Source organism: Coregonus lavaretus (assembly GCF_964263955.1).
Source record: "Coregonus lavaretus genome assembly, chromosome: 6".
In the NCBI taxonomy this organism is placed as follows: Eukaryota; Metazoa; Chordata; class Actinopteri; order Salmoniformes; family Salmonidae; genus Coregonus; species Coregonus lavaretus.
The window spans coordinates 61056452-61082455 of record NC_139993.1 but is presented as its reverse complement, the minus strand read 5'-3'; the positions used below and the strand labels follow the sequence as shown (position 1 = coordinate 61082455).

Here is a 26004-nt window from a genome sequence, read left to right as displayed (position 1 = left end):
TCATATCTCTCTACAAATGACTGTGCTCTAACCTAGTACCATATCTCATATCTCTCTTCATATGACTGTGCTTTAACCTAGTACCATATCTCATATCTCTCTTCATATGACTGTGCTTTAACCTAGTACCATATCTCATATCTCTCTTCATATGACTGCGCTCTAACCTAGTACCATATCTCATCTCTCTCTTCATATGACTGCGCTCTAACCTAGTACCATATCTCATATCTCTCTTCATATGACTGCGCTCTAACCTAGTACCATATCTCATATCTCTCTTCATATGACTGCGCGCTTACCTAGGGCTTGTAGGACAGCTGTGATGACTGCAGGACCTCCGTGAATATGGAACTCCGCACTGTCTTCCCCTGTGAAGCTGTGGGGACCTGACAAGAAAGCACAACAACAGTCACAACAACAACATTGGACCAAGCAGAACAGCTACTATGAGATGCATTGTGGGTTTATCCAAAAATAACTGTGAGATGTCCTCTAGGACCGATATGACCTTGGAACCAGAGGACCAGTCCTCGGTCCAGCAGCTCTTTGGACTGGGGGTCAGTGATCCTCCGTAGCTGGGCAGTACGAGGAGGGGGTAGGGTCAGACCTGCCATATTCCTCAGGACCATGGAGGAGGCAGGACCACTGACACGGACCACCGCCACACCACACCTGCCGTGGCCCGACGACAGGGCGAAGATGGTCTCAGCATCGCATACCGCTCTGGTAGGGATACACAGGCCCCTCACTGATGGAGCTGCTCTGCTGAAGACAATTATTCAATTGTCAAGCGGCTGGGTCCTTGAAAAGAGCTATATATACACTGAACAAAAATATAAATGCAACATGCAACAATTTCTAAGATTTTACTGAGTTACAGTTCACGTAAAGAAAATCAGTATAATTTGGCCCTAATCTATGGATTTCACATGACTGGGAATACAGGTATGCATCTGTTGGTCACAGATACCTTAAAAAAAAGTTAGGGACGTGGATCATAAAACCAGTCAGTAACTGGTGTGACAACCATTTGCCTCATGGAGCGCGACACATCTCCTTCGCATAGAGTTGATTAGCCTGTGCATGTTGTCCCAAACATGCTCAATGAGTGACATGTCTGGTGAGTATGCAGGCCATGGAAGAACTGGTACATTTTCAACTTCCAGGAATTGTATACAGATCCTTGCGACATGGGGCCGTGCATTATCATGCTGAAACATTGGGCCTCAGGATCTCGTCACGGTAACTCTGTGCATTCAAATTGCCATCGATAAAATGCAATTGTGTTCATTGTCCATAGCTTATGCCTGCCCGTACCATAACCCCACCTTACCATGGAGCACTCTGATCACAACCTTGACATCAGCAAACCGCTTGCCCACACGACGCCATACACATGGTCTGTGGTTGAGGCCGGTTGGACGTACTGCCAAATTCTCTAAAACGACATTGGAGGCAGCTTTTGGTAGAGACATTAATATTAAATTCTCTGGCAACAGCTCTGGTGAACATTCCTGCAGTCAGCATGCCATTGTGTTGTGTGACAAAACTGCACATTTTAGAGTGGCCTTTTATTGTCCCCAGCACAAGGTGCACCTGGGTAATGATCATGCTGTTTAATCAGCTTCTTGATATGCCACACCCGTCAGGTGGATGGATTATCTTGGCAAAAGAGAAATGCTCACTAACACGGATATAAACAAATTTGTGCACAACATTTTAGAGAAATACGCTTTTTGTGCGTATGGAAAACTTCTGCGATCTTTTATTTCAGCTCATGAAACATGGGACCAACACTTTACATGTTGCGTTTATATTTTTGTTCAGTGTTATTATTAAATCGGGGAACAAGCCCCAAAAGGGTCTGGAACCCTCTTGTTATTGTAGGGTTTTTATTAATTGTCAATTTTTTTGGAGAGTTCTTAAATGGTAAAACCTACAGAGACCAAACTTGGTGGGATGGTATACAATTATGCACAAATACATCTGGTTGCACGTGGTGCAACTCTGCCAAATGGTGGCACTATAAACAACCTTTGACTTCAAAAGGTCAGCCCCGCTCCCTCATTCAACCTATAGTAACATTTGGTACATAGGTTCCTCTCTACCCAAGGAACAAATGTGCCTCTTGGACCAATGACGTCACCGTGATGGATTATCTGCCATTTTGAAAATTACGTAAATTTATTTTGAAAAATTAATTTAAACAACATCTCAGACACCACTACACCGATTTCTCCGAAACTTGGTGTACAGCATCTATAGACTAAGATCTTCAAATGCAACACAAATGAAGTTGATATCGTTGAGTGAGCTCGGGCCTGACAGCACTCTTGGAGGGAAGGGAGCCCCCTGCTGGCCATGCATCTCAATACTCTACAATGTTTCCTGAAGTGTGCACTGGTTCATTACCCACATGGATTCAAAAGTATACAATTGGTGTGAGTACCAGAAATGAAGTCAGGACCGGAACCCTTTAAATCCAGACCAAGAGTTTTTAAGGACCAAGGACCAGTGGATCGAGACCATGACCTGACCAAGACCAGTTTAAATGGGTAGAAATAGTATAGTACAGTATAGTTCTGTACAGTACAGTTCAGTTCAGCACAGTCTAGTACAGTACAATAATGTACAGTATGGTAAAGTACAGTACAATACATTATAGTTCAGTACAGTAAAGTATAGTACAATTATGTACAGTACATTACAGTACATTATGGTTCAGTACATTACAGTAGAGCAAAGTAGAGTACAATACATTATAGAAATCAAATGTTGGGCCAAATATACATCTACACTGAGCGCAGAAAACATTAAGAACACTGGTTCTTTCCATGACATAGACTGACCAGGTGAATCCAGGTGAAAGCTACGATCCCTTATTGATGTCACTTGTTAAATCCACTTCAAATCAGTGTAGATGAAGGGGAGGAGACAGGTTAAAGAAGGATTTTTAAGCCTCGAGACAATTGAGAAATGGATTGCGCATGTGTGCCATTCAGAGGGTCAATGGGCAAGACAAAACAATTAAGTGCCTTTGAACGGGGTATGGTAGTAGGTGTCAGGCGCACCGGTTTGTGTCAAGAACTGGAATGCTGTTGGGTTTTTCACGCTCAACAGTTTCCAGTATGTATCAAGAATGGTCTACCACCCAAAGGACATCCAGCTGTGGGAAGCATTGGAGTCAACATGGGCCAGCATCCCTGTGGAACGCTTTCGACACCTTGTAGCCGGAACGAATTTAGGCTGTTCTGAGGGCAAAAGGAGTGGGTTGCGCTGGCAAGATAGTGGGTTCGATTCCCACGACCACCCAAATGTAAAGAATGTATGCACACGACTGTAAGTTGCTTTGTATGAAAGCAACCTGCTAAATGGAACGTTATATGATTTGTGCAAGAGATTGAGTCAACACTGGAACCTGCAATTCATACATATACAGTGCCTTCGGAAAGTATTCAAACCCCTTGACTTTTTCCAGATTTTGTTACGTTATAGCCTTATTCTAAAATTGATTACATTTGTTTTGTTCCTCCTCAATCTACACACAATACCCCATAATAACAAAGCAAAAAGACGTTTAGAAATCTTAGCAAAAATATTACAAATAAAAAACTGAAATATTACATTTACATAAGTATTCAGGCCCTTTACTCAGTACTTTGTTGAAGCACCTTTGGCAGCAATTAAAGCCTCAAGTCTTCTTGGGTATAACGCTGCAAGCTTGGCACACCTGTATCTGGGGAGTTTCTCCCATTCTTCTCTGCAGATCCTCTCAAGCTCTGTCAGGTTGGATGGGGAGCGTTGCTGCACAGCTATTTTCAGGTCTCTACAGAGATGTTCGACCGGGTTCAAGTCCGGGCTCAGGCTGGGCCACTCAAGGACATTCAGAGACTTGTCCCGAAGCCACTCCTGTGTTGTCTTGGCTGTGTGCTTAGGGTCGTTGTCCTGTTGGAAGGTGAACCTTTGCCCCAGTCTGAGGTCCTGAGCGATCTGGAGCAGGTTTTCATCAAGGATCACTCTGTACTTTGCTCCGTTCATCTTTGTCTTGTTGGAAAATGGTGTTCCATTTGATGTAAAAGCTTTGGCTTCTCTTGCATTGGAGACATGATCATAATCATCCTGGCACAGCCATCTTGGATCAATCATCCTGGCACAGCCATCTTGGATCAACCATACTGTCAGAGCCATCTTGGATCAACCATACTGTCACAGCCATCTTGGATCAACCATACTGTCACAGCCATCTTGGATCAACCATAATGTCACAGCCATCTTGGATCAACCATACTGTCACAGCCATCTTGGATCAGCCATACTGGCACAGCCATCCTAAACTCATCACATTGTTATGTTCTAACTTTAGAAACGGTCATTAAATATTGAAATAACTGTGGTGATGGCTTAAGCAGACCATGTTTAGTGACTGCACATCATCATGAAACCCTGCTCCTAACCAGTGCTGGCCTCAATTCCCAACCAATGCTGAAAATAGCAGCTACAGAGCTGCTGTCATGTAAACTTTCTGTTATATTTTTTATCAGCTGTATTGTGGATTCTAAACGTGTCTTGTATGAGACAAACCACTGTATAAGTTTAGGATACAGATGCAGATGCAGACATTTTCATTGTGTGTGATCCCACATCACAGCACAAACAACACAGTGGTATTCAAACATTTTAAGCAGGGACCCATTTTCTTTGCCATAATTTCTGGGGACAGGACACCATTTTTTTTTCACCAGAATTTCTGGGGACCCCATTTTCTTTGGCAGAATTTCTGGGGACCCCATTTTTTTCATCAGAATTTCAGGGGACACAATTTTTCCCCCTAATAATTTATTGTGACCCCACCCCAAATCTAATGACACAACCTTAAAATGAGTACATTTAGATTTTTACATCAACAAATAACCTTCAATTCATTGCATTTTCATCTCTTATCAAATTATGTTTTTCAAAAACATTTGTATATTGTCCCATACAATAATTTGTACTCTTAATTTTTTGTCCCCACTGCAATTCCTCCGTGACCCCGACTTTGAATATCACTGCTCTAATAGAATCTAATCTGACCTAATGTGATTCTAACCTTTGACCTATTTCCCCATCTCTCCAGACGTCTAGCGAGGGCAGACACTCAGTCCGGATCTCAGGAGTCAGCACCATCGACTTCTGGGCCGGATTTTCCAGCAAGCCCACTCTGGACTTCAAGATGACCTCCAGCCGGCCGGTTCAAGGTCAGTAAGGTCACTTGACCCTCCTCGTTGTACCTTTCCATCACACACCTGCTCCTTTAGTTTGACTGGAAATGGTGGGATGTTACCCTTTGGGATAATAGCTATCTTTTGTGTGCTTTACCTTAAGCTTAATTTCATGCTTAAGTTTCAAGGGTCTTTGGTATTTGGTTTTTCATATTGTTTGGAGATTTATGAATTTGACAGTGGACCCTATTCTCATCATCCTCTTTTGTCTTCTCCTAACCTCCCCCTTTCTCCCTCCCTATTCCTGACTAGTCTCCCAGTCCCTGCCGCTGAAAAACATCCCCACAGCATGATGCTGCCACCACCATGCTTCACCGTAGGGATGGTGCCAGGTTTCCTCCAGACGTGACGCTTGGCATTCAGGCCAAAGAGTTCAATCTTGGTTTCATCAGACCAGAGAATCTTGTTTCTCATGGTCTGAGAGTCTTTAGGTACCTTTTGGCAAACTCCAAGCGGGCTGTCATGTGCCTTTTACTGAGGAGTAGGGCTGAACGATTAATTGCATTCGCGATAATATCGCGATTTGACTGAACGCGATTTTCTAATCGCAACGTGCGCGATTTGAGGTGGTCACGTGACGCGACTTTTCATGCTGTCCAGCGCAATGGCCTCTTGCTCGACGGAACAGTCAGAAACTGACACAGCTGATACTTTAATATCGAAGAGGAACAGCACGTCGGTGGTGTGGAACTATTTTGGTTTTAAAAAAGAAGATGCTGAGCAGCGTCAGGTGTTGTGCAGAGCATGCCGTGCTCCGATTGCTACTTCACGGGGTAACACTACAAACCTGTTTCAGCACTTAAAAAAATACCACAAATCAATGCATGACAGTTGTATGACCAAAATGCCGAGCATCAGTGCGCGAGACAAGCCAAATACCTCAAGACAGGGATCACTGACAGAAATGTTCGAAAGTGTCACTCCGTATGAACGTAATTCAAAACGGCACGGAGAAATCACTCGGACAATAACCGAGTTCATAGCCAAAGATATGATGCCTCTCAGCACGGTGACCAAGCCTGGGTTCATGGCATTAATACATACGCTTGATAAACGTTACAGTATACCCTCCCGCACATACTTCAGTCAGACTGCCATACCGGAGCTGTACAAAAAGTGCAAAGAGAAAGTCGCCGCGGAACTTAAAACGGTGGAGTTTTTTGCTAGCACTACTGATATGTGGTCAAGCCGCACAGCTGAGCCGTACCAGAGTCTTACAGTCCATTTTATTGATGAAGATTTCAACCTCCGAGCTCGCTGCCTACAAACTACCTACTTCCCAGACGATCACACAGGGGAAAATATTGCAGCCGGCCTGAGAGAAGGGCTTGTCAGCTGGGATCTCCACGAGGAGAATCACGTCTGCATCACGACGGACAACGCGTCGAATATGGTGCTTGCTGCGCGGCTTAATGAATGGACGAGGCTCCAATGTTTTGGCCACAGATTACATCTTGCCATTGGTAAATTATCGTGTGTGTGTGTGTGTGTGTGTGTGTGTGTGTGTGTGTGTGTGTGTGTGTGTGTGTGTGTGTGTGTGTGTTTGTGTGTGTGTGTGTGTGTGTGTGTGCGCGAGTGCGAGAGAGAGAGATGCGTCGATTAGTAAAGCTGAATATACAAATATATATAAATGATATTATATAAATCGGATGGGATTAAATAAATTCATACTTCCACTCCTTTTCTAATATGTAAATTCATTTTACTTGCTTATATCATATGTCTGTCTGTGGTGGAATGCCCACCTGCATTTTTTTTCTTTTCTTGTTTTTGTTTTTTACATGTTTTTTTAGTGTTTATGAGAGAGAGAGAGAGAGAAAGAGAGAGAGAATTGACATGCAAATAAAGACCCTTTGAATTGAGAGAGAGAGAGAGGATGTGTTGTGGATGTGTGTATTTCAGAATTACAGCTAATTTGAGTGTGTAATAGTGAGAGCCTTGTATCAAAACTCAAATTGTGTGTAATACACTACTTTTTATTTCTTTTAGAAAATGCACTCAAAGATGACAGAGTGTCAAGGGCAACAGCACTGTGCAGGAAGCTGGTGGGGCACTTTTCCCACAGTTGGAAGAAGAAAGCAGCCCTGACGGAGGCACAGAGAGAGCTCAAACTCCCTGAGCACAACCTCATAACGGAGTGCCCAACAAGATGGGGTTCTAAAGAAATGATGATTGCCAGAGTGCTTGAACAGGCCAAAGCCATTTCTCAGGTATTGTCTGGAGATCGATATGCACGCTCCCTTATCCCAACCTGGCAGGATATTGACGTGTTGGAGTCGATTCACAAGGCACTGCATCCTCTACTGGAGTTTACTGATGCTCTTTCTGGAGAGGAGTATGTAAGCATCTCCTACCTCAAGCCAGTTCTCCACCTTTTTGCCACATCAGTCCTGGCTGAAGATGCTGAGGACACTGACCTGACTAAATCAATAAAAACCAAAGTCCTAGCATACCTCAATAACAAATATGGAGACCCAAACATCCAGGAGCTTTTGGATGTTGCCTGTTTCCTGGACCCTAGGTTCAAAATACAGTACATCAGTACAGACAACATCCCTGCTATCAAGACTCGTCTGAAGACAGAGATAGTAGACTTGGCACAACGTACATATCATTGGGTAAATAATTATGTATTTCACAAAAACAAAAATTTTCTGTAAAATCTAACTGGAAAACTAATGGCTGTTGTTTTCATCTAATAGGAGAAGAGGTCTCGTACTGAAACTGTTCAGATGCCTCAAAGTGCACAGTCCTTGGGGGAAAAGACGAAGAGGTCTCTTGGCAGTTTTTTCAAGACCAGTTCAGCCTCTCCTTCTTTGCCTGTAAATCTTGAAGATGTCGCAGAGGCAGAGATAAACAATTACCTGATGACTCCTACCATTGATGGAGAAGATGATCCATTGGCTTGGTGGAGGGTGCACAAGATCAGCTACCCACAGTTGTGCACCATGGCACGCAAGTATCTTTGTGTACCTGCTACAAGCGCTCCCTCAGAGCGTCTTTTTAGCACAGGAGGGAATATTGTGACTTGCACTCGCTCAGCCTTGAAGCCAGAAAAAGTCAATATTCTGGTTTTCTTAGCAAAAAACCTGTGAGCCACTGAGAACAGAACTGTTGGATAAGTATGGCTGGCAGTGCCATACTCGTAGTGAACTTTAGTCTGTGTGGTGTGTTATTGTTGTGTACTTGAGATAAGTGAGGCTCATCTATTTTATATTATAATATTCAAATCGTTTATAAAAAATAGTTTGTCTAAATTAAAAGTGCATTTCTCATTTTTTATTTATAACTTTATTTACTTTGATTTTACAAAATATTTTCAAAGCAAATTCCTTGTTTCAGTTGTGTGAAATGTTACTGACTTGGGAGCAGTAAGATACATACAATTTAAAATTATTTTTTTCTTAAGACTGTACCTTTTGCACACAGTGTTTACAAAGTTCATGCCTTTGTTTAAATTATTTAAATGCACAGTGGCAAAGCCACAGATGTTTCTGTAATGAGCAGTTCAATAAAAATGTCATTTATTTCAAGTCATACATGTTTGAATTTAATTCTAACAAATAGACCCAGCCTATGGGAAAGAACATTTCACACTAAATGTATATACTATTGTGTTGGTCATATTTAAATCATTCATTATGTTTTGTAGGGGAAAAAGGATAAATAAATTAAATCGCATATTAAATCGCAATCGCAATATTGGGGGCAAAAAATCGCAATTAGATTATTTTCCAAAATCGTTCAGCCTTACTGAGGAGTGGCTTCCGTCTGGCCACTCTACCATAAAGGCCTGATTGGTTGAGTGCTGCAGAGATGGTTGTCCTTCTGAAAGTTTCTCCCATCTCCACAGAGGTACTCTAGAGCTCTGTCAGAGTGACCATCGGGTTCTTGGTCACCTCCCTGACCAAGGCCCTTCTCCCCCGATTGCTCAGTTTGGCCGGGCGGCCAGCTCTAGGAAGAGCCTTGGTGGTTCCAAACTTCTTCCATTTATAAATGATGGAGGCCACCGTGTTCTTGGGGACCTTCAATGCTGCAGACATTTTTTTGGTACCCTTCCCCAGATCTGTGCCTCGACACAATCCTGTCTCGGAGCTCTACGGACAATTCCTTCGACTTCATGGCTTGTGGTACCTTATATAGACAGGTGTGTGCCTTTCCAAATCATTGAAAATACAACAGGTGGACTCCAATCAAGTTGTAGAAACAGCTCAAGGATGATCAATGGAAACAGGATGCGCCTGAGCTCAATTTCGAGTCTCAATACTTATGTCTGAATACTTGTGTAAATAAGGTATTTCTGTTTTTAATTTTTTATACATTTGCTAAAATTGTTTTTGTTTTTTTCATTATGGGGTATTGTGTGTAGATTGCTGAGGAACATGTTTTATTTAATCAATTTTAGAATAAGGCTGTAACAAAATAAAATGTGGAAAAAGTCAAGGGGTCTGAATACTTTCCGAAGGCACTGTAGTGGGTAAGAGCGTTGTGCCAGTAACCGAAAGGTCGCTGGTTCTAATCCCCGAGCCGACTAGGTGAAAAATCTGTCGGTGTGCCCTTAAGCAAGGCACTTAACCCTAATTGCTCCTGTAAGTCGCTCTGAATAAGAGCGTCTGCTAAATGACTAAAATGTAAATGTAAATGTAAGCATCCCTAGCCAGTGAGGGATGTTGTACCAATAACAAATTTTATGACTTGTAAAATAAGGCATGCAGCTTGCAGCTATATTTATTATTAATAATAATGTTAAGACATGGAAGACAAGTCATATCATGGGACTGTTATATGGCTCCCCATCATTAGCTGGCTAACAAGATGCGGGTTATCAATTTGTTAAGGGATATTATTAAGTGATATGTTGGTTGTAAAACGGTAAAAGTATGGTTATGATCAGGATACATTTAATTGAAATAAAAGCAACTAGCCCAGAGAGTTTTGACTAACCTTAATGTCTTGAGGGTGAGAATGGCGCTTCTCCACAATCCCCAAGAAGTGCATGGCAACATTATGATTCAAAGCAAATGTTGCAGAGCTGACCGGCTCTGCCGACTGTATGTAGCTAGCTAGGTTTATTTGTCGCCCCTATTCTCGGTAGAGGCTATAACAACTACAGCTGTCTATGAGAAATGTTGCCATCGTTTAATCAAAAGGCAAAAGCTTACGTGAGATTCACTAGAGGCATTCTGTCAAACTTTCTGGTGGTGACTGAAATACTTGAATATGGCAGTTAGACAACGCAGAGTTGTATTTACTATCTATCGGTGACATTCAGCTCACAAACTCCCCTTGCCTGTATCCATGCTTCTTTCTTTCGTTTCCAAAACGATGAAAGCGCGTTAATCCAACGGATCGTTTTTATTGGTCTGGAGTCCTCAACCTCGTAAGAGATGCATGGATGTAACTGGTCCAACCACCGTCAATCAAGAATATGCCCTCCCTTTTTGTGCTATTAAAATGGGTCCGTGCTGCTACTGCAGCGATATAGTGTGCGCAACGTTGTATTCTGTTTATTTTGCATAAATATGACATCATCCACTGACCTTGTTAATTTGGGTGTGTTCGTAAATTAAATCTGGAGCGGCAGAGAAGCGCTCAGAGTGCGCTCTGGGCGTTCGTAAATTCAGAGCCTTGTCAGAATGTCCTTTCATAAATTCAGAGCTTTTCGCTCTCAGAGCGTACACTGACTGCTCTGGCCGAGGAGTAGTGTTGATCGGAGTAGATAGCCAGAGCGAATTTACGAACGCACCCTAATGCTTTGAACACACCAACTGTGTTTGCGCAAAATAGTTTGAAGCATCATCTAGAAGCATCATCTAGATACATGTGCAACAAAAGTTCAACATTCACCTTCTGCTACCACTTCTGTCAACCCGTTACCCACACAGTTTGACGCATATGTTTGATAAATCCAAATAAATCTAACGTATGCACCACACAGAACGTACTACAACTGCCTCTTTAACGCAATGCTGCAAGGCAAACGCAGCGTTCAATTGGAAATGAATGTACTTCTGGTGTACCAAAACGCAAGCACAGTCGGTGTGTTCGAAGCGTTTGTATCGTTTTGTTCAACGTTGTAGCAGAGATCTTTATATAATGACGAGATGTTCATGTCTCCGCCCTAACAATGGTGGTCGTTGTCCCAAACGCGGGAAGGCAGGCGACAAGCTTAGGTCCAAAATAAGCCCATAGTAACGCATTGGGTTTATTTTGGACATACTTTGGCGAGAGTGAAACCTCTCGCTTTGCCTCTTCCTCTCTGGTTGTATTCTATGTTAATGAAGCTGTAGTATCCTACTTACTGTTCGTGGTATTAGGCACATTATGAACCGGGAAACCTTAAAGGTGCACTATGCAGAAATCACTCCGCCATTTCCTGGTTGCTAAAATTCTAATAGTTCGCCTAATTTCAGTTTATGGGATAAAACAAGCAAGTACAGTGTATAGAATCATTGTATCATCTAAACCGCTGTGAAATATATTTTCCACGACCAAAAATATTGTAATTTCAGCTGTTTGAAGCTGGTGTACAAAACTGAAAGTAAAAGATGCAAAAACTAAACTTAATGAGAAACATAGAAATTGTGGACATAGAACAGATCTACTGCTTGCTTTAAATGAGAATGACAGATCTATAACGCACATTTCTATGGGAATTTGGTGGGGTCACCCAAAAAGTTACATATTGCAGCTTTAATATCATACTCTTTGATAATGTGCATGCCTATAGATTTTCAATGTAGTTTTCTGTTACATTTAAGGATGTTTTAGAAAGCATATATATTTTTAAAAAACGTTTAAAATATATATATTTTTAGAATAATCTTCATGATAGAAACCTGCCATATTTTCTTTGAGCACTTGCAGCAAATACATTATGTAACATGCCTATCTACAGTAAAGTTTTCTCTCTCTGTGAAACACATGATAAACTGTCACTGTGATGATGTCACCATCTGGCCATATCCTTACTTGCCTTGAAGTGAAGCTGTTTCTGTCAGCTCAGTTTCAGTCTAGTCCTAGTACTTTGATCACTGAAATAAATCCCATATAAACTGTCATTTTGAATTTACCTTATGATTTAAATTCGGATTATTTCTCATTCTTAAAGGGGTAAGGGATCCAATTATGTGATTGAGAAGATACAATATTATATTTTTATTATCATACAAGCCATAAGTGTTTTGATTTAGTTAAAAATAATAATCCAGTCTCTTTTGGATGATTTGAGGATTACCTTTCAAAGCTTCACAACAGATCTCACGGCTCTCCTACCCTAATGCCGTGGGGTCAGTACATGGACAAGTCCCATAAAAGCAATTTGTTTTGTAGCCTAGTTTGAATACTCGCCATGCTCTCTGTCATCTGACAGCTGCAAATATCTGCAGTGGGGCTCCCCAGTGCACATATACACTGAGTGTACAAAACATTAGGAACACCTTCCTAATATTCAGTTGCACACCCCTTTGCCCTCAGAACAACCTCAATTTGTTGGGGCATGGACTCTACAATGTGTCGAAAGCATTCCACAAGGATGCTGGCCCATGTTGATTCCAATGCTTCCCACAGTTGTGTCAAGTTGGCTGGATGTCCTTTGGGTGGTGGACCATTCTTGATACACACGAAAAACTGTTAAGCATGAAAAACACAGCAGCGTTGCAGTTCTTGACACAAACCGGTGCGCCATGGCACCTACTAACATACCCCGTTCAAAGGCACTTAAATATTTTGTCTTGCACATTCACCCTCTGAATGGCACACATACACAATCCATACACAATGTTAGGAAGGTGTTCCTAATGTTTGGTACACTCAGTGTATATGTGCACTGAGGAGCCCACTGCAGATCTTTGCAGCTGTCAGATGATGGCGAGTAAGCAGAATTTATGCTGGTGGTACTAGCTACCTCTGAGCTCCACCGAGGGGAGTGCTGGGCTGGGCTGGATGGGAGGGCTATAGGAGGGGTGGGAGGGATGGGCTGGGAGGGCTGAGGTGGGAGGGCTGGGCTCCACGGCAGACGGTGGCCAGGGGGGTGGAGAACAGGAGAAGACTCTGAGGGTGTATCTCAATAGTCTCAACAATCCCTCCTCTCTCGTCTCTTCTCCTTCATCAGGACTGATCTAATCTTGGTTAACCCAGAACTAAAATCTTGTGTAATTTGGTCAGATGCTCAGTTATGTTTACGAGAGATTAGCACTAATCTAACAGGACTGGACAGGTGACAGCAAATCCTCTGTGTGTATCCTGTCATTATTGCCGTCAGCCCCTGTTTCTTTTTAGATCAGTGCAGATGAAGGAGAATAGACGAGGCGAGGAAGCCACGTTAGACTACTGTTTATAGGCAGGGTACTTAGGCAGTCAGAGCCTAGTGTCTGAGGGACACTCTTTAACCTGTGATCTGAATTATTCAGTGGGGCTCCATAGAGGACAGCTGGCACCTTCCTTGAACCATCAGCTCCAAGGTTTTGTCTTCTTCCTTTCCTCTGGCTGTATGTGTGGTAAAAGCATGTAGTAATGTAGTTCTCTTGGCACAGGGGACGGTCACACGCCTTACATACGCACACACTAAACTGATAATAGGTTGGGGAGTTTGTCATGTGTGGAGACTGTTACGTAGGCTAACATCAATTTTAGTTTTGAAGAAGACTTGGCATTCTCTGTCTACAGAATACGTATATTCAAACGGAGTCTACGTGGACGGTGTGCCCCTTCTGTTCCTGTGTTTTGACGGTTCTGACAAAGTAAATAAACGAGGTCTCGGTTCACCTTCTCTAGGCTATTTACAAAGTAAAGAAATTGTGGTTTTGAGAAAGAGAATACTGTTTACGACAGTGTTCTAAACATAGGAGAGTATGAAAACAGAACCAACATGTATCAGACGCTACTGTAAGTGGACCTGTCATCCAGGAATATTGGAAAGCATATGTTAGGCTACGGTGTGTCTATTCTGCTGTGCAGAAGTTAAATGGGGATGACTCCAATGTGGGCTAGAGAGGAAGCAGATTATCTGTCTTGCCCAGACCTGAGCCTCACAAAAATGTTTATCTGTGAAGATATTTTTTTGCATTGATAAATAAATCATTATGTACTTAATCCTAACCAGACAGGCTGGGAGCTTTGTTGTGCCTTTCACATCCGAGGAGATGAGCTTCACCTGCCTGCCTGCCTGCCTGCCTGTCTGCCTGCCTGCCTGCCTGCCTGTCTGCCTGCCTGCCTGCCTGCCTGTCTGTCTGCTGGACTGTTCAAGCACCTGCCACAACATTGGCTACTCTATGACAGCTACTCCGCTAATAAACAGTAAGTACATAAACCTTGCTTTATAGGAACATAAATGTATGTTGTGTCTTATAATTGTGTATGTTATGGAGTGGCATCATGGGTGACTGGCATGACTGGTGGTGGCATGCTTTTCCCAATGGCATGGAATTGAACATGAAATATAAAACGTTTCAATATTTTCAGTGATATCATAGCTGGTGGTAGCGCCTTTGCACCGGGGCTTGGTTCTATAAAAAGGAACAATTTGTTCTCTAGCGGCTTGCAGAGGTCAGGGAAAGTGAAAGGTGCATTTATTGCAATTCTCTCTTGGAGGGCGAGGAGGAGAATCATGATATTTTATTTCCAGCGTGCATGTGTGTGTATGTGTGTGTTCGTGCGTGCGTGTGTGCGCGTGTATGTGTGTGAGTGAGGCTGTCTGTAGCCTACGTATGTCGTCCCCCCTTCTCTCTTTGTCCCTCCTCCATAGTAAGAATCAACGGAGCGCTATCAATCTGCTCGCATCCTGCTGCAAACCAGGATGAGCCACCACCACAACAACCTTCACTTCACTTTCACGTTCATTTAACCCCTCTCTTTCTGACACAACGACCAGCCGCGGTCCATGCTTTGCCTGCTTGAGATGCGATTTCGCTCTCCCTTTTCCCGGAGAATATCGTCCGTTACTCCCCACTGAAAGACCATGCCAGAGAAGGGGGTGGCGGGAGCAGCAGCCGCTGCAGCTGCCGGTAGCAGCTCTTCCGACTGCAGCGGTGGCACCGAGAGCTCGCGGCACAGACACCGATCACAAGGCGAAGGGGAAAAGACAGATCAAAGTGCTGCCTCCTCGCAGCAAACGTCCTCCGGTGTACTGGGTGAGTGCGTCTTTCAAAGGGTCGGTTTGGATTGGGCCGGGGACGGAAATTGAATGTAGAATTGGAGCGACAGGACAGGTGGATGTGGCAGGAAAACGAGATGAGCAGAGCATCACAATATAGCCAATAGCCTACTGCCACCGCACCGTCCTTTTTGTCTTTATGCACCGGGCCCTTAGAAAAACATCCAACATCTTATCTTGTTTGTAAAATTATCTATTTGTCCTCAAAGGTCACTGTATCTTCGTCGCTGTCACTAGGCTACTAACATCCCACTGACATGTGGTAGGTTAGCCTGTAATATGCAGCAACGTCCCAGTTGCCAGCTTCTTGACAAATTAACCTTTTAATGTCACGGAAATATTAGGCTACTGTATTCTGAGCTTTCAAACGGTCCGGGTTTTGATCGTTGGCCACGAAAAACTTACATTATACTACACTACACAGCCTGTTCAAACCGAAACGCATTTCGTACAATTGACAGATGAATGTTTTGTTATTTAAATTATGTATTATGGGAAGCATCTTGGTGGCATTGTGCCCCGTCTTCTATCACTGGGCTTATGAATTCGGACCCGTTTATTTGAATAAGCAACATCGGTCATATTCTGCGCTCGGCGCGTGGCCTGTGTTATTTTTGGGATACGGTCCCGGGGCCTGTGTTATTTTTGGGATACGGTCCAGGCTTCATGTGAAAACCGGAGCCGGGATTTCGGGGAACCGCAGCAGCTGCGTGTGGTTGTTTTCATGTCAGGGCTGAAGAGCCGGCAGAGAGAGCACAGGCAGCATGCTTCCGATGAGTTGTGCTGCTGCCTGCTGCAAAATGATGCAGTGTGTGTCCTGGCTGTCTGGAGAGGGGCCATGGTCAGCCAGACTAGGTAAGGTAACCTAAGAATAGTCATCAGGGTCGGCCCTAGCCTTTTGGGGGCCTGAACCTCTTAAGGATCGGACCCTTTTTTCCAATTTTCGCCTAAAATGACATACCCAAATCTAACTGCCTGTAGCTCAGGACCTGAAGCAAGGATATGCATATTCCTGATACCATTTGAAAGGAAACACTTTGGAGTTTGTGGAAATGTGAAATGAATGTAGGATAATATAACACATTAGATCTGGTAAAAGATAATACAAACAAAAAAACATGCCGTTTTTTTGTATTTTTTGTTCCAGAAACGGTATCTTTCCATGTTTGTTTATTATATATATAAAAAAAAACATAAATTTTCCTTGTAAGATGGGAGTATTGAAATAGATTTTCCATATGTGTCCCTGTTCTGTGAAGGGAGTAGTACACAGCGTTGTACGAGATCTTCAGTTTCTTGGCAATTTCTCGCATGGAATAGCCTTAATTTCTCAGAACAAGAATAGACTGACGAGTTTCAGAAGAAAGAGGAGTGGGAGGCCCCGGTGCACAACTGAGCAAGAGGACAAATACATTAGAGTGTCTAGTTTGAGAAACAGGCGCCTCACAGGTCCTCAACTGGCAGCTTCATTAAATAGTACCCGCAAAACACCAGTCTCAACGTCAACAGTGAAGAAGCGACTCCGGGATGCTGACCTTCTAGGCAGAGTTGCAAAGAAAAAGCCATATCTCAGACTGCCCATCTTAATCTTTTATTTTTATTGGATAGTCTGAGATATGGCTTTTTCTTTGCAACTCTGCCTAGAAGGTCAGCATCCCGGAGTTGCCTCTTCACTATTCTGATTAGAGCCAGTTTGCGCTGTTCTGTGAAGGGAGTAGTACACAGCATTGTACGAGATCTTCAGTTTCTTGGCAATTTCTCACATGGAATAGCCTTCATTTCTCAGAACAAGAATAGACTGACGAGTTTCAGAATTAAGTTATTTGTTTCTGGCCATTTTGAGCCTGTAATCGAACCCACAATTGCTGATGCTCCAGATACTCAAATAGTCTCAACAAGGCCAGTTTTATTGCTTCTTTAATCATCACAACAGTTTTCAGCTGTGCTAATATAATTGCAAAAGTGTTTTCTAATGATCAATTAGCCTTTTAAAATGATAAACTTGGATTAGCAAACACAACGTGCCATTGGAACACAGGACTGATGGTTGCTGATAATGGGCCTCGGTACGCCTATGTAGATATTCCATAAAAAATCAGCCGTTTCCAGCTACAATAGCCATTTACAACATTAACAATGTCTACACTGTATTTCTGATCAATTTGATGTTATTTTAATGGACAAAAAATTGCTTTTCTTTCGAAAACAAGGACATTTCTAAGTGACCTCAAACTTTTGAATGGTAGTGTATATCATAAGGATGTGATACTGGTGATTTAAAAAAACTTATCCAATCGTTGTTGAGATCTGATATTCTGTGTAGCGGAAGACGAGACGTAGGCCAATGTTTCGTTTCTAGGTAAGCTTCAATTAGCTGGTTCAGTGCAGCGGGAGCAGGGGTGTAGTTCTGCCGGAGCGCACTGGAGCTACCAGTGGCGCTAGCTGTGCCACTAGAGATCCTGGTTCGAGTCAAGGCTCTGTCGCAGCCGGCCGCGACCAGGAGACCCATGGGTGGCGCACAATTGGTCCAGCGTCGTCCAAGGTAGGGGAGGGTTTGGCCGGCAGGGATGTGGGATGTTTCCCACGGGGGGCCAGTATCAAAAAACAAACAAACAAACAAAAAAACATGTATGCATTCACTAACTGTAAGTCGCTCTGGATAAGAGCGTCTGCTAAATGACTAAAATGTAAAATGTAAATGTAAATGTACCACTCCGCCACTTCTCACAGTGGGGCTTGTTTAGTAAAGTTAGATCAAAGCTGAATCAATGTCTTTGAATGTCACATAATGATTAATTAGTATTCTACATAACATAACCAAATATACATTTACATTTACATCATTTAGCAGACGCTCTTATCCAGAGCGACTTACAAATTGGTGCATTTTTTAAATGGGGGGTGGGGGAAGAAGGATTACTTTATACTATTCCAGGTATATAATAGCACAGTATAATGTTACTGTTACACCAAAAACACCACGTAATTTCTTATGAGATTTTAGGATGGGTTAGCTGAATAGTCACAAAAAAACTAAACAGCGCACCCCTCTAAGCAGAATGTGCTTTGATTGAAACAAAATACAGGAAGGCTAAACACTGAGTGGACAAAACATTAAGAACACCTGCTCTTTCTATGACAGACTGACCAGGTGAATCCAGGTGAAAGCTGTGATCCCTTATTGACGTTGCTTGTTAAATCCACTTCAAATCACTGTAGATGAAGGGGAGGAGACATGTTAAACATGGATTGTGTATGTGTGCCGTTCAATAGGGTGAATGGACAATAACAAATATTTATTAAGTGCCTTTGAACGGGGCATGGTAGTCGTTGCCATGGCGCACCGGTTTGTGTCAAGAACTGCAACGCTGCTGTGTTTTTCACGCTCAACAGTTTCCCGTGTGTATTAGGAAGGTGCTCTTAAATGTTTTGTACACTCAGTGTGTAGTTTGTTAACACCATCTGCTCTAATTTGCTCACACAACAGTAATTCAAGAAGATCTAAATCCATATTCCCAATGAAACTGATTGAGATCCAATGACTGGCATGGAGATGCAGTTTGGACGTTTCGCCATAAAACGTAAATAATTATTATTCACGATTGACAGGGATGACGGCCTATTTTGAAATTGGGTATGCCTAACTTGGTGTTTGAGGGTATTAAAAATATAGATGTATATTTTTTAGACAGTGTGGGTATAGGCAGACGTTGCTATTGGAGGATGTATTTTATGCATATTCTATAATGATATAGAATTCTATTGTATAGAACTATATATTCAATAGGCTACATCTGTCGGTACAAACTTTGAGGAAATGATGACGTCATTTACATTTTTAATTGCGCTCCAGCACCTAAAGAATTATCACTAAACCATGGGTGGTAGGGTGTGCGCCGTGAGAGTTTCTTCAAAGAGGTATGGGTTTCAGATGTTTTCGGAAGATGGGCAGGGACTCCGCTGTCCTGACTTTAGGGGGAAGCTTGTTCCACCTTTGGGGTGCCAGGACAGAGAAGAGCTTGGACTGGGCTGAGTGGGAGCTGCCCTCCCATTGGGGTGCCAGAACAGAGAAGAGCTTGGACTGGGCTGAGTGGGAGCTGCCCTCCCATTGGGGTGCCAGGACAGAGAAGAGCTTGGACTGGGCTGAGTGGGAGCTGCCCTCCCATTGGGGTGCCAGGACAGAGAAGAGCTTGGACTGGGCTGAGTGGGAGCTGCCCTCCCATTGGGGTGCCAGGACAGAGAAGAGCTTGGACTGGGCTGAGTGGGAGCTGCCCTCTTGTAGGGGTGGTAGGGCCAAGAGACCAGAGGTGGCGGAATGGAGTGCTCGTCTTGGGATGTAGGGTTTGAGCATAGCCTGAAGGTAAGGAGGGGCAGTTCCCCTTGCTGCTCCATAGGCAAGCACCAGTGTCTCGAAGATGATGCAAGCTTCGACTGGAAGCCAGTAGAGTGTGCGGAGGAGCGGGGTGACATGGGAGAACTTAGGAAGGTTAAACACCAAGCGGGCTGTGACGTTCTGGATAAGTTGCAGGGGTTTGATCGCACAAACCGGGAGCCCAGCCAACAGAGAGTTGCAGTAGTACAGACGAGAGATGACAAGTGCCTGGAATTAGGACCTGCGCCACTTCCTGTGTGCGGAAAGGTCGTACTCTACGGAAGTTGTAGAGCATGAACCTGCAGGAGCGAGTCACAGCTTTGGTGTTAGCAGAGAACGACAGGGTGTTGTCCAGGGTCACGCCAAGGTTCTTTGCACTCTGGGAGTAGGACACTGTGGAGTTGTCAACCGTGATGGAAAGGTCTTGGAGTGGGCTGCCTTCCCCGGGAGGAAGAGCATCTCCGTGTTGTCGAGGGTGAGCTTGAGGTTGTGGGCTGTCATCCAAGCTGAGATGTCTGCCAAGCATGCAGAGATATGTGTCGCCACCTGGGTGTCAGAAGGGGGAAGGAGAAAAGTAATTGAGTGTCATTCACATAGCAATGATAGGAGAGACCATGTGAGGATATGATGGAGCAGAGTGACTTGGTGTATAGAGAAAAGAGGGCCTAGAACCAAGCCCTGGGGGACACCAGTAGTGAGAGTACGTAGTGAAGACACAGATCCTCTCTAGATCACCTGGTAGGAGCGGCCTGCCAGGTAGGATGCAATCCAGGAGTGTTTAGAGCCTGAGACGCCCAGCCCTGAGAGGGTGGAGAGGAGGATCTGATGGTTCACGGTGTCAAAGGCAGCGGATAGATCTAGGAGGATGAGAACAGAGGAGAGAGAGTCAGCTTTGGCAGTGTGGAGAGCCTCTGTGACACAGTGTTGAGTGAGCTGCCTTGAAGCCTGAATGAGATAAGGAAAGGGTTGGTCAGAGACAGCACGTTCAAGTGTTTTGGAAAGAAAATAAAGAAGGGACACTGGTCTGTAGTTTTTGACGTCAGATGGGTCGAGTGTTGGTTTCTTGAGCCCTGGCCATCTTGAAGTCAGAGGGGATCCAGCCAGTAGTCAGGGATGAGTTGATGAGGGAAGTGAGGAATGGGAGGTCTCCAGAGATGGTCTGGAGAAGGGAGAAGGGGATGGGGTTAAGTGGGCAGGTTGTCGGGCAGCCAGACATCACTAGTCGCAGGATTTCATCTGGAGAGAGAGGGGAGAAAGAGGTCAAGGCGTAGGGTAGTTCTGTTTGAGTGGGATCAGTGGGCTCAGTAGGCTGAGTGAATGAGGAGCGGATGTCGTCAACCTTTTTTAATGGTTGACAAAGTAATCTGCAGAGGGTGGAGAGGGAGAGGGAGGAGGTGGAGGATTAAGAGGGGAGGAGAAGAGTTTCTCAGGGTTTACATTTTGAGTGATAGAAAGCGGCTTTAGCAGCGAATACAGAGGCTGAGAAGGTAGACAGGAAGGAATGGAAGGATGATAGGTCCTCCGGAAGTTTAGCTTTTTTCCATTTCCGCTCAACTGCCGGCAGCCCTGTTCTCTAAGCTCGCAGTGAGTCGCTCAACCAGGAAATGGGACCGTGAGAGCCAAAGGATGCGGAAAGGGAGGAGAGAAGGGTCGAGGAGGCAGAGTCAGGAGACTCTGCCTCTAGCTGAAGGGAGAGAGGATTGAATAGAAGAGGAGAGAGTAGTGGGAGAGAGAGATAGCGAAGATTGCGGCGGCGTATGACCATCTGGGTAGGGGCTGAGTGGATAGGGTTCGAGGAGAGATGGAGAGAAAAGGAAACAAAGTAGTGATCAGAGACCTGGAGGGGGGCTGCAGTGAGATTAGTAGGTGAACAGCCTCTAGTGAAGATGAGGTCAAGCGTATTACCTGCCTTGTGATTGGGAGGGGACTGGGAAAGGTGAGGTCAAAAGAGGAAAGGAGTAGAAAGTAAGAGGTGGAAAGAAATGAATTGACAAGTGACACTGACCCGCATGGAATTCAAATGAGGATATAGGCAGGTGAGAGAAGGGGTAAAAACACAACATCTCAATTTAGGAGAAATTAGCAGCCCTGTGCCACCACCGCAACGACCAGATGCTCTCGGACGATGAGAGAACACACAGTCAGATGATGAGAGAGAAGCTGGAGTAGCAGTGTTCTCTGAGGTGATCCATGTCTCCATCCGGGCCAAAGATTGTAGGGACCAAAGGGCAGCGTAGGCTGAGACGAACTCGGCAATACTGACCGCAGATCACAGTTCCAAACACTGCCGGAGACTAGGAATTCCACATGGGCTGTGAGCGCAGGGGAAACTAAATTAGAAGGGTTGCAGCCACGGGGTGGGGAGCATCTGTAAAACATACAGGGAGAGGAGTGAACTAGGATACTTGACAAAGCTACAAAATAGCAAAATGAGATAATCAGAAGATAACTAGGGAAGATAACTATAACATGGTTATGCCGTGTTAATGATATCTAAGTGAGAGTGACTAACAAAAGCAATGGGGCCCCCCTGGAAGTCAGGGCTCCTGCGCACATGCCTTGCGTGCCCGTTCGGTATTCGGCCATGATTACTACAAGTTTAGATAGCTGGCTAGACTCATTTACCAATCTAAATATTGTTAGCTGACATGGCTAATTGAGTGACTGTCAGTGACTGACATAACAATAGAGAAACTGCTGATGCACAACCAAATTTCAAAATTGCACCTTATGTATTCTACTTTTCTAACTCTCAACAGTGAGTTGAGACCTTGACTGAGTCCGTCCGTCCATCCCCCCACCCCAATAATATTAGGAGAGGTGATCATATTTTGTCAGTGTAACTAGCCTACAAACAGTTGGTGAAAGAGAGTGGCTCTTCACTTGGGCAGGGCTGGTCTTTGGCATTCCATGATAAAGTAACTATAGATATTATGAGCTGTGAGTGTAGCTATATTTGGGTTAGTATGGGGGGACTGACTTCACTGTAGCCTACTAATAACATTAATCCTGCACAGATTTCTCTCTGTAAGCATTAGTGTAGTCTGTATATTATAATGGGCTGTATTTCCCAGTTGGTTCATGGGGGAGAAGAAAGATTGGAGCTGGGAAGAAGTGGGGACTTAGTTTAGTCAGGATTAACATGATATCACATAACTGCCTTCTCACGTGTCAGTCTCTGTCAGCGCCGCACAACCCCACACAGTGTGTTGAGTCCTGATGCCTGATTCCCCCTCAGCCCTGCTCTCCGTTTCATTGGATGATTGGATGTTTCTTCTCCATGTCGTCACCATATCGTCCTAATCCCTTTCGGTTTAGTCTAAAGTAACTTTGATCCATTCAGCCACTGTCCTTTGTGACTTCACCCCTCAGCCCTCACGGTCCCTTCCCTCGTCCTCCACATTAATTATACGTCCATCATAGAACACAGTCATCTTAGCCCTCACGGTCCCTTCCCTCGTCCTCCACATTAATTATACGTCCATCATAGAACACAGTCATCTTAGCCCTCACGGTCCCTTCCCTCGTCCTCCACATTAATTATACGTCCATCATAGAACACAGTCATCTTAGCCCTCACGGTCCCTTCCCTCGTCCTCCACATTAATTATACGTCCATCATAGAACACAGTCATCTTAGCCCTCACGGTCCCTTCCCTCGTCCTCCACATTAATTATACGTCCATCATAGAACACAGTCGTCTTAGCCCTCACGGTCCCTTCCCTCGTCCTCCACATTAATTATTCGTCCATCATAGAACACTGTCATCTTAGCCCTCACGGTCCCTTCCCTCGTCCTCCACATTAATTATACGTCCATCATAGAACACAGTCATCTTAGCCCTCACGGTCCCTTCCCTCGTCCTCCACATTAATTATACGTCCATCATAGAACACAGTCGTCTTAGCCCTCACGGTCCCTTCCCTCGTCCTCCACATTAATTATACGTCCATCATAGAACACAGTCATCTTAGCCCTCACGGTCCCTTCCCTCGTCCTCCACATTAATTATACGTCCATCATAGAACACAGTCATCTTGGCCCTCACGGTCCCTTCCCTCGTCCCCCACATTAATTATACGTCCATCATAGAACACAGTCATCTTAGCCCTCACGGTCCCTTCCCTCGTCCTCCACATTAATTATACGTCCATCATAGAACACAGTCATCTTAGCCCTCACGGTCCCTTACCTCGTCCTCCACATTAATTATACGTCCATCATAGAACACAGTCATCTTAGCCCTATGGGCCCTTGTCCAAAGTAGTGCACTACATAGAGAATAGGGTACTTCGTTTCAGCCAATTACTGACTGTGTCTTTCTGCAGACTGCTTTAGTGCAGCTGCTGATAAGAAACCGTTACATTAGGGAGATGAGGGTTTGGATTTCATGGTGGACACTCATTCAACGAGAACATCAAAGGGGTTTGTTTTGAGTTTCCCTAACATGATAGAAGAGGTATTGGTTGTTAAGAGGGTTACTCTTCTAAATGTGGTCTTGGTCTGTGCTTATAACAAGTATATTTCCCAATTATCATTGGTTTTACTCTCTCTCTCTCTCTCTCTATAGATGAAGTGAAGAACTGATCTTAGCGTTATCAGTCCCCAGGTAAAGTCTAACTCTGAGCATGAGACTGTGGAGCATATTGAGAAACACCCCTCCTGTCTAAAACGATCAGATCATGAGAATTGTTTTCACTCTGCCGACTCGAACATCCTCAGAAAGTGGCACCAGATCTATTCTGGGATCTTGGTGAGATAGGAGGTTTAGAGGGATCCATTTTTGGGGAAAACATACAGTTTCATTCTTTAGAGCTCAGCATTAATAAAGGTACTTCTCCTTGTGCAATAATGAATGAGTGAAATGTTTTAAAGCACTCTGACTCAGCACACATCACCCACCCAGCCTCGGCGCTGGCATGGATTCCACTTTCTCTGTGTGTCTCCCTTTACCCCTCCGCTCTGCTTCTGAGCAGATTTAGACAGGTCCAATGTCACACAGGTTGTTTTAAATACATATATCCTCTGTGACAGCACGGAAAAGCAAAGCAAATTATTCAAAAGCATCAAACTCACCACCACACTTGTAGAAGCAAAAAGCTTGTGATGAGGTGGTGTTGAAGGAGTCAGGCGCAGGAGGGTAAATCACAGAATAACAGGCTTTAATCCGCAAAAATAAAGGGTTACGCAGAAATGCGTCAAACACACTCCAGGGCACAGAACAGGTGCACTGGAAAATACAAGGCAAAATACACGCGCTCCGCCAAGCTTCAATAACCTTCACAATAAACAATCACCCACAAGGACAAGGGGGCAGAGGGAACACTTATACACGGACTAATTAGGGGATTAGAACCAGGTGTGTGTGATAACGAGACAAGACAATTGTGATGATGATTGGGGCGGCAGTGGTTAGTACTCCGGGGACGACGAACGCCGAAGCCTGCCCGAACAAGGAGGGGAGGCAGCCTCGGCCGAAGTCCTGACACAGCTACACGTCTTACAGCAGACACTGCAGTAGACATTCTATTATATTCTATTCAATTCTATTCTATCTGATCCTATTACAGTATGTTATATTCTATCTGATCCTATTACAGTATGTTCTATTCTATCTGATCCTATTCTATTCTATTAAATTATATTCTATCTGATCCTAATATGTTCTATTCTATCTGATCCTATTCTATCTGATCTGATCCAATTCTATTCTATTCTATTCTATCTGATCTGATCCAATTCTATTATATTCTATTCTATCTGATCTGATCCAATTCTATTCTATTCTATTCTATTCTATTCTATTCTATTCTATCTGATCCAATTCTATTCTATTCTATTCTATCTGATCCAATTCTATTATATTCTTGCATACTTCTTCTCTCATAGCTCCATAAGAATAGAATACGGTACAGGATAGAATGTTCCCTAACGATTTCCTGCCTAATGGCTTTTCCTGCCGTCTCAGAGCAGAGCCTGTATTAGGTTGAGACATCTTCCTCCTCGTGTCCTCCATCCTCTTCCAGGATACCGCTGAGCTGCACATTATCAGTATTAGTAAACTGAGAAACGGCTAAGTGTGGGGTGACCTTGCTGCCAGTAATCAGATAGTTGTCTGAGCTGTAACCGTAATATATGACCGATGCTGTTCTGGCCTGACCTGACTGATGCTGAGTCTTCCATAACCGCACCACACGCTGCAGGGACGGCTGAC

At 44.0% G+C, this 26004-nt stretch overlaps 3 protein-coding genes across 5 annotated transcripts in view; 2 read left to right on the top strand and 1 right to left on the bottom strand.

Moving 5' to 3' along the window:
• The window catches only part of gtpbp3 (GTP binding protein 3, mitochondrial), a 35236-nt gene extending 24149 nt beyond the window's left edge, over nt 1-11087 (bottom strand). Inside the window, exons 1-3 of one of the 3 annotated variants that reach the window (XM_084162951.1) lie at nt 10209-11087; nt 512-765; nt 303-389 (exon numbers count right to left, since the gene is read on the bottom strand). In XM_084162951.1, coding sequence (XP_084019077.1) covers nt 303-389; nt 512-765; nt 10209-10270 — 403 coding nt within the window. In that variant the 5' untranslated portion in view covers nt 10271-11087. Of the gene's footprint in view, nt 1-302; nt 390-511; nt 769-10208 lie in introns of all 3 variants that reach the window. The other 2 variants (XM_084162952.1, XM_084162950.1) reach the window with 2 other exon arrangements.
• On the top strand, nt 6158-8801 carry LOC311131396 (E3 SUMO-protein ligase ZBED1-like). The gene is made up of 3 exons (XM_084164356.1): nt 6158-6727; nt 7254-7882; nt 7967-8801. The coding sequence occupies exons 1-3, from the start codon at nt 6169-6171 to the stop codon at nt 8357-8359; spliced, it is 1581 nt and encodes a 526-aa protein (XP_084020482.1). The 5' UTR covers nt 6158-6168; the 3' UTR covers nt 8360-8801.
• Nucleotides 11088-15222: 4135 nt separating the features above from the next.
• ano8b (anoctamin 8b) overlaps nt 15223-26004 on the top strand; it is a gene marked incomplete at both ends in the record, with an annotated part of 67764 nt that continues 56982 nt past the window's right edge. The window contains one exon of the mRNA XM_084163908.1: nt 15223-15387. Within this exon, the coding sequence (XP_084020034.1) occupies nt 15223-15387 (165 nt within the window). The remainder of the gene's footprint in view (nt 15388-26004) is intronic.

Coding starts and splice junctions, on each gene's coding strand:
- LOC311131396 (XM_084164356.1), top strand. CDS start 6,169: ATGTTCGAAAGTGTCACTCCGTATGAACGTAATTCAAAACGGCACGGA. Junction 6,728..7,253: donor CAGATTACATCTTGCCATTG/GTAAATTATCGT, acceptor TATTTCTTTTAG/AAAATGCACTCAAAGATGAC. Junction 7,883..7,966: donor CACAACGTACATATCATTGG/GTAAATAATTAT, acceptor TTCATCTAATAG/GAGAAGAGGTCTCGTACTGA.